The sequence below is a fragment of the Coturnix japonica genome, chromosome 26 (genome assembly GCF_054131305.1).
Source record: "Coturnix japonica strain WE chromosome 26, WE-NBRP24, whole genome shotgun sequence".
In the NCBI taxonomy this organism is placed as follows: Eukaryota; Metazoa; Chordata; class Aves; order Galliformes; family Phasianidae; genus Coturnix; species Coturnix japonica.
In genome coordinates, this window is record NC_140688.1 from 5,986,459 (window position 1) to 5,995,000 (window position 8,542).

The following is an 8,542-nucleotide window of genomic DNA, read 5'->3' on the forward strand; positions in this document are numbered from 1 at the left end:
TTCAATGTAAGGGGGAGGAAGGAGAAGGAAGTAGGGGAGATCTTCCCATGACCAGACCTTGCCCTGTAGTTTCAGCCAGTTTAGAGAATTGATACGAAGTTTCAGAAGAGTTACTTATTAGCTACTTTGCATGGTATCTTTTGTAACAGAGTTCACAAGGTTATATTGCTTTGTCTTAAATAAATAAGTGAAAAAAAAGACAAGAAAAATTAAACTGAACCACTTGATTTATTCTTGATTCAGTTTAGCTTATCAGAAAGAAGGAAAATAGAAAAGGATGCTTGAATACAGTTACAGTTTCAAATAATATTTATTTATTAGCTTCATTCTGTAAATATACCGAATAAAATTGTTTTACAATTTTCCCAACAAAATGAACGTTATAATTAAATTTTTATATAGGGAAATGAATTACAAACAATTCAATTTATACTTAACAGGAAGTACAGTGCAGCAAGATACAAGAAGGCCAAGTTTCACTGGAGTGTGATGTGTTATGTAAAGAAATGAAACGGAAGGCGTCTGAGGTGGTGTATCCATTTTAGTTATGTTGTCTTCATTGCCTTGAGAAAAGTTGGAAAAAACAGGCAGATCGTTATTTTTTCAAGACAGTAATAGCAAGAAATGCAGTGTAACTCAGCGTACAGTTTAATTGCACATTTAATTTTTGGACTATTGAATCTGGCTTATTGCTGAGAATTGCACTACTTGTAGATAGTGTCAACTCACTTGATGAAACACTGTGTTAAGGTAATGCTCTATTACCTCTTTATTTTTAATGTACATTGGAACTGGAGATTTCCTCTTCAGCCAAGAAGTGCTAATCAATGATAATAAATCATTACTGCTAGTGAGAGCTATAGAAGCACTTCATTTAGGCCTTACTTTTACTTTGAAGGTTAGCAAAGTGTTATCTTGTGTGTTCCTGTCACACAGTATTAGGTGACTGCCACAATTACAGAGAGCTTTCAGCAACTGCATGTGCTTTTCAGCCCATTGTAAACATGGATGCTCTCCAATAATTTTGTTTGAAGTAAAGAAACTGCTGCATAATCTCACCTAAAGAGACAGAATATCCACATTGTTTTTCTAGGCCTTTTATGGAAACATGAGGAAGTGGTGCATGAGCTGGTTAACTTTTATCAACTTAGTAGTATATGTAATATACTGATATATATAATTTAAATATTCAACCCAAAACCTCGTTCTGTAAAAGCTACATCTGTCTGTTTCTGCTCAGAATTTCAGGATTGTCAGGCAAGTTCTAAGACGTACTCTGTAAATCAAATTCTACACCTTTGCAATCAGCTTGAACACCAAGACTCTTGGAATATACTTCTAGAAAAACCAGTAGTAACATATCATCCTAGTGAAGTGTGGAAGTGAGTTTAGTGGGCATGGAGTGCATTGAAGGGGGGTGAATTCATAGAAGTCTGCATCAACAAAGGAGCACATTTCAGTGGGGTGCAGCATCAGCTGCAGTTTCACTTCAGCAGATATTTCCTAGTTTTTATCTGTACCATTGAATTCAACTGGGAAAATATTCTAATGCATCAAGCAAATGACTACAGGTTCCTGTGAGCATAGGAAGTTCCGCACAAACGTGTGCAGGAATCTTACACAAATACGACAACAGCAGCGTACAAAAGAAGCTACATTCTGTGTTCACTGGCCGATTTCTCTTTTGGAACTGATGTTCTGCCATTAGATGGCAGTGAAATACCAGGAGGGATAGGGCTGCAGTTTTTGCAAACCAAACTTTCCTATTTCAGGTATTCATGACTAAAAAGACCTTTGTGTGTTTTTCTGATGAGACACTCTGACATTATCTAGGTGAAATGAAATTGTTAGTGATATTTCATATATGGTTTAACAATTTAAAAAAAAAATAATCTGAAAATCCACAAATGTAACTGCTTGCACAGAGCACGCTCTTTGAGCTGCGGTGTTCTTAAGCACGAGCTGGTGTGCCTTCTGCTTAGTCTTCAACAGCTCTTAAGTTTGTAGGAATAAATTCCATCTGTGCATACCTTACTTAGTTAATTACCATTTTTACTGTGCAAAATGTGATACATAAATATATATATATACATATATAGACTGGTTATTGAGATCAAGATGGTTTTTAACTTCAAGTTGTCAATCATATCGTTACATCTTAGGGCATTCTATTACTCTGAGATCTAATTTTACTAAGGTAGTGTTAAGTGGCTGCAGAGTTGGAGGTCCAAGAAACATGTACAAGCAGCAGATACGCATACACTGACCCAGCACACTGGTACTGCCGTCACTGTAGTGATGCCTGACTGAGGGAATTTCAGAGATAGAGCTGGTGTCTTAATGTTTGATGGCTTTGCTGCATCTATATGCCTTTTTGTGTAATGAAAAATACTATTTGGCACTTTCACTGTCTTCAGGATTTTGTGTCCTGTCAATCACCTGCTTTTTACCTGATGAATCCAAGTTAAACATCTCTTAGCAGCTTCCCCTGGGAAACCAACTTTAAGGGCAGGGGTATAGAACAGAGCTGGCAGCTCTTTAAGGACACCCTTCTGAAAGCACAGTGGCTCTCCATCCCCCTGCAGAAGAAGTAAAGCAGGGAAGGCAGGCAGCTATCATGGATGTGCAAGGACCTGCAGCTTAAACTTGAGGGAAAAGAGGGAAATGTTCAGAAAGTGGAAGCAGTGTTGTATAGCCTGGGAGGAATACAGAGCTGTTGTCCATGTGTGAAGAGACAGGATTAGGAAAGTCAAGGCACAGATGGAGCTGAACTTGGCAAGGGGAGTGAAAGATAACAAGAAGGGCTTCTGCAGGTACATAGGCTGTTCGGTGGATTAGGAATTGGTTGGCTGGATGCAGCCAAAAGGTTATGATCAACGGTTCTGTGTCTGGGTGGAGGCTGGTCGCAAGTGGTGTCCCTTAGGGGTTGGTCTTGAGACAGGTGCTCTTCAACATCTTCATCAATGACAGACAGTGGCATCGAGTGCACCCTCAGCAAGTTTGCAGATGTCACCAAACTGAGTGGTGCTGTCGATACATTGGAAGGAAGGGAAGCCATCCAGAGGGACCTGGACAGGCTGGAGAAGTGGGCCCATGGAAACCTAATGAGGTTCAATAAGGCCAAGTACAGGGTGCTGCACTCGGGTTGGGGCGATCCCAGATATTTGTACAAACTGGGGGAAGATCTCTTTGAGAGATGACCTGTGGAGAGGGACTTGGGGGTCCTGGTGAACGAGAAGCTGGACATGAGCCAGCAGTGTGTGCTTGCAGCACAGAAGGCCAACTGTGTTCTGGGCTGCATTTAAAAAGGGGCGGCCAGCAAGGAGAGCGAGATGCCCTCTACTTGGCTCTTGTGAGGCCCCATCTGGAGTACTGCATCCAGGCCTGGGGCCACCAGCACAAGAAGGGGGGGGTTAGGATAGATATTAGAAGGAAGTTTTTTACACAGAGGGTGCTGATGTGCTGGAACAGGTTGCCCAGAGAGGTTGTGGTTGTTCCATTCCTGGAGGCATTCAAGGCCAGGCTGGATGTGGCTCTGGGCAGCCTGGTCTGGTGGTTGGTGACCCTGCATACAGCAGTGGGGTTGAAACTCCATGGTTATTGTGGTCCTTTTCAACCCAGGCCATTCTGTGATTCAGGACCCAGTCCATCCCATTGTTCTTTATGTATGTTAGGCGTTGCATTCTTTAGTTATTGTAGGATGAAAATAATGCAGGAACTGTGATTCAGATGCATTGTATGTTTATGTTTTAATATTTTCTGTGCCATTCTTTTTCCTTTAAGTTTCTGGCATTTAATTTGCTGTCTTGAATGCTATGTAACAGTTCTGTAGAGTGATCAGTTGCAGTTCCAGGTTTTATTTTTCATAAAACTTTCTGATGGTGAAGCAAATGTAATTGCATTGACAGTTTCCATTACAACAAGAGCAGTAGAACAATATGAGTATGCATTATCCAATATGTCATTTGGTACAAAAGTGGAGATTTCCTTTTGCTCTAGCAGTCAGGGCATATTTAACTACTTGGAATGAAGTGTGTGAGTGTAAATTACATACATATATAAGGATTTACCCATCAGTGTACAGTGTGCTGAATTGAGGACTGAGTTACTGAAAGCTTAGAGTGACTTTATTAAGGAATTTTCCCTGGTATTAATGAATATATATATTTATATTTTCCCCAGGTTTTATATTTGTCAGTTGAATTTTCCAGTTAGTCAGAAGTTTAGTTTTATAACATGGTAGCGTCTCTAATGTTCCGTGTTTTTCAAACATGAATTGATAGAGGTTTTTCACAGAATGTTTTAGAATCTGAGTAAGCTCACAGCTCACTTGGTGAAGGTTTTGCTCGCTTTTCTGAGAACTGTTCTATAAATTATGGCTCTGTAAGATAATAGTTTTACCTGCTTTTACAACAGTTACTTATCACTTTGTATGTCTGGACAGATAAAAGAGGCAGAAGCCAAAGCTGTTATTGAAGAGGAGAAACGAAGACAACAGGTATCAAACTTAATTCTTCTTCCCCCCCAACCTCGTTGTGTTAATAAATCACTTGACGCACGTGCAGCCCAATCTGTATACTTTGTACAGTGTTTCTCCCAGTTACTGCTTTCAGCTGTTATGTTGTCCTTAGGTATGTGCCATGGGTGATCTACAGTGGTTAAAAGCAAGTATATTTTCTCTTAACAGTTCTCACATCTGTGGGCAAAATGGTAATCATTTGATGTCGCATTAGAATAACTGTATAATGTATACATATATTTAAATACAAAATACTTCTGATTTTTATCCATCATTTTATAATTCCTTAAATTCACAGAATTACTAAGTAGCCTCTGTAAGGTTGAATTACTGAGTGAACCTTCTTACTTACTCCCCTTCGTGAGAGTGAAGAAACCTAAATTGGTCTCTGTCCTTCAAGGTCTGGTGGGAGTGGGGAATTTTTTTGTCATTGCTGGCTCTGGTGAATGTGTGTTGTCAGCACTGTAATCCAAGAAGCTTCTGTGCCAGCTGCGTGGAAATACTATCACTAATCTTGTTTCAGAAATTAACCGTAAGCTTGGTTGCTGGTGACAGCAAACTCAGGTTTATTATCTGGGCGCTGCAGCCTCAATGCGCTCCTTCCAACAGGCTTGTATGCCTGTGACAGAGCACAGACCCCCCCGGTTGTACACCCCCCATCGGACCCCCCCCCACATTGTATCCCCCCCCCCATTGAATCCCCCCGCCCTCCATTGGATCCCCCCGTTGTACCCCCCCCCCCTCCCCCACTGAACCCCCCCCATCGGACCCCCACCCCATTATATCCCCCCCATTGGACCCCCCCCGGTCTATCACCCCCCCTATTGGACCCCGCCGTTCGATCCCCCCCCATCGGACCCCCCCGGTCCCGGTCTGTCCCCACTCACCGCTTCCTCCTACGGGGCTGCCAACACCTCCGCACTTTACGGCGACGCTGTCGCAAAAGCGCCGCACCCCGCTGCGCTTTACGGCGCGCCGCGAACTGCAACTCCCAGTGTCCCCCGCGCTGCGCCGCGGTACGTCTCTCCGGGGACTGCAACTCCCAGCGTCCCCCGCGCGGCGCAGGCGCAGAGCGCGCGGTGTGAAAAAGGCGGGAAGGCGTTGGGCGGGAGCTGAGGTGAAGCAAAATGGCGGCGGGGCCGGGAAGGGCCTTGGGGCGGGATGGGCGCCATTGGGCCTCGTTATAGCGGGATAACGGTGTTATTCTGGGACGTGGAGTGAGAGAGACCGGGCGGCCAGGGGGGATTTGAGGGGAAATAGTGAGGAAATAATGCTCAATGGGCGTGTGTTCCCCTCAGGTGAGCGGCGCCATGGGCAAAAGGAGGAGCAGCCAGGTGACAGGTAATGACTTAAAATGGCCTCAAAATGGCCAAAAAATGGGCTTAAAATGGTCTCAAAATGTCCTCCAATGGGCCTCCAAGCGGTCTCAAAATGGCCACCAAATGGCCAACAAGCAGCCGCAAAATGGCCTCAAAATGGCCACCAAATGCTCACAAAATGGTTTCCAAAGGGCCTCAAAATGGCCACAAAATGGCGTCCAAGCAGCTGCTGTTCCTCTTGCAGGTGTTGACCCCCATGATGGCCCCAATGTCAAAGTCAGGGCAGGACTGAGGGGAGACAACAAGGGGGGGGACGACTATAGTGGGGACAACAATATGGTGGACAGCAAGGGGGGGGACATCAATGGAGGGGGCACAAATGGAGGGGACACTAATAGAGGGGACACCAATATGGGGGACAGCAATATGGTGGGCAGCAATATGGAGGACACTAATGGGGGGGACACTAATATGGGGGACAGCAAGGGGGGGGACATCAATGGAGGGTATACTAATAGAGGGGACACCAATGAGGGGGGAAACAATGGAGGGGACACCAATATGGCGGACAGCAAGGGGGGGGACATGATTGGATGGGGCACCAATGGGGAGGACAACAATAGAGGGGACACCAAGGGGGGGGACACCAATATGGCAAACGCCAATATGGCGGACACCAATATGGTGGACACCAATGGAGGGGACAAAAATGGAGGGGTCAGGGACACCAAGGGGAGGGACAGCAAGGGAGGGGACACCAGTATGGTGGACACCAATATGGCAGACACTAATGGAGTGGATACCAAGGGGGAGGACATCAATAGAGGGGACACCAAGGGGGGGGATACTAATATGGGGGGCACCGAGGAAGAGGAAACCAATGGAGGGGGCAGCAATATGGGGGACACCAATGAGGGGGACATCAATGGAGGGGACATCAAGGAGAGGGACAGAAATGGGGGGGACACCAATAGAGGGGGCAGCAATGAGGGGTATGTAAGTGGAGGGGACACTAATATGGGGGACACCAAGGGGGGAGACAGCAATATGGGGGACAGCAATGGGGGAGACATAAATGGGGGGGACACCAATATGGAGGACATCAGTATGGGGGCCATGATTGGAGGCGACGCTCTGGACAATGGCGGAGGGATGGACTCAGTGCATGGAGATGGAACAGAGAGGTAATGGGGGGAAATGGGAGGGTGGGGGGCAGAGGGGGGGCTGGAGGTGGAAATGGGGGCAGAAATGGGGCTTGGGGGTAGGAATGGGGCCTGGGGCCAGCAATGGGTCCTGGTGCCCCCCAGCTGATGGGGTTTGGGGTCTGTTTGGTTCCCAGCCGCTCTGATAACGGAGGCCCAGCAGCCGCCCCACAGCTCAGCGTGATGGAGGAGCTCAGCCCCACAGCGGCCCCATTGGCACAGGTAGGACAGGGCCTCTGCCCCCCCAGCGTCACCCCACAGCTCCCCATGGCTATGGGGCAGGGAGCACACAGGTTATGGGGGGGGTTGTTCCAGGATGGGATGGATGGCTGCGAGCAGCAGGAGGACCAGAACAGCCCTGAGATGGGGGACATACAGCCCCATAGCACCCCACAGCCCCATAGTGACACCGATGGGGGCACAGAATGCATTGAGGCCACCAAAGAGCCATTGGAGGGGGAGTGGGCAGCCAAAGCGGAGCCCACTTGTGGGGCAGAGCATGAGGAGCGCTATGGGGCTGGCACTGTGGGGCTGCCCCACGTCTCAGCACCGGAGCACAGTGGGGTGCCAGGGGGTACACTGAGCTGCTGCAGGTAATGCCAGAGTACTATGAGAACCCATAGGGAACAGCCCCATAGCGCCCCACTGCACCCCACATTGTCCCACTTCACCCCATAGAGCTCCAGTTCACCCCAGTTTACCCCCCATTCCACTCTAGATTGTCCCAATTTACCCCAGTTCACCCCAAATCACTCCAACTTACCCCAGTTAACCCCAGTTCTCCGCCATTCACCCCCAAATCACCCAAATTCATCCCAGTCCCCCCCTAAGTCACCCTCAGATCCCCCAATCCTCCCCAATTTCCCCCCATTCACCCCAATTCATCCCAGTCCCCCCTCAGGTCACTCTCATATCCCCCAGTCCCCCTCAATTTGCCCCCATTCACCCCAAATCATCTCAGTTCCCCCCCCAAGTCACTCTCAGATCCCCCCAGTCCCCCCCAGTTCACCCCATTTCATCCCAGTTCCCCCCAGTTCAGCCCTTGGTGCCCCAGTTCACCCCAGTTCCCCCCCATTCACCCCCAAATCATCCCAAGTCACACCAATTCCCCCCCAAGTCACTCTTAGATCCCCCCAATTCACCCCCATTCACCCCAGTCCCCCCCCAAGTCACTCTCATATCCCCCAATCCCCCCCCATTCACCCCCATTCACCCCAGTTCATCCCAGTTCCCCCCAGTTCATCCCCTGTTGCCCCAGTTGCCCCCATTTCACCCCATTTCCCCCCCAGCCACCCACCCCCTCCCAGCCTGCAGCCCCTCTGTGCCCTGTGGACGCCGATGGGGACCCGGCCTCACCCAGCTGCACCCCCAGGTCGGACCCCCCTCCCCCCACCAGAACCCAGAGCTCATTTTGGGCTTAAAAAGCCCCGGATTGGTGCCATTTTCACCCCCTTTGACCCCCAGGAAGGAGGTGGCACCACGTGAGGATGCGTCAGCGGTGC

At 48.1% G+C, this 8,542-nt stretch overlaps 1 protein-coding gene and 1 long non-coding RNA gene across 6 annotated transcripts in view; one reads left to right on the forward strand and one right to left on the reverse strand.

Annotated features, from left to right (window-relative positions):
* Positions 1 to 291: 291 nt before the first annotated feature.
* On the reverse strand, positions 292 to 5,634 carry LOC146756782 (uncharacterized). The gene is made up of 2 exons (XR_014937345.1): positions 5,407 to 5,634; positions 292 to 5,008 (listed from the first exon to the last, which is right to left on the reverse strand). It is a non-coding gene; the product is annotated as an uncharacterized LOC146756782 (long non-coding RNA).
* An 8-nt stretch (positions 5,635 to 5,642) lies between these two features.
* Positions 5,643 to 8,542, forward strand: part of LOC146756783 (uncharacterized) — a 3,472-nt gene continuing 572 nt past the window's right edge. For 2 of the 5 annotated variants that reach the window (XM_085524189.1, XM_085524190.1), the window contains exons 1-4: positions 6,660 to 7,022; positions 7,178 to 7,262; positions 8,330 to 8,412; positions 8,505 to 8,542. The exon at positions 8,505 to 8,542 is cut by the window's right edge and continues 34 nt beyond it. In XM_085524189.1, coding sequence (XP_085380315.1) covers positions 6,691 to 7,022; positions 7,178 to 7,262; positions 8,330 to 8,412; positions 8,505 to 8,542 — 538 coding nt within the window. In that variant the 5' untranslated portion in view covers positions 6,660 to 6,690. Of the gene's footprint in view, positions 5,861 to 6,659; positions 7,023 to 7,177; positions 7,263 to 7,355; positions 7,634 to 8,329; positions 8,413 to 8,504 lie in introns of those variants that run through there. The other 3 variants (XM_085524191.1, XM_085524187.1, XR_014937344.1) reach the window with 3 other exon arrangements.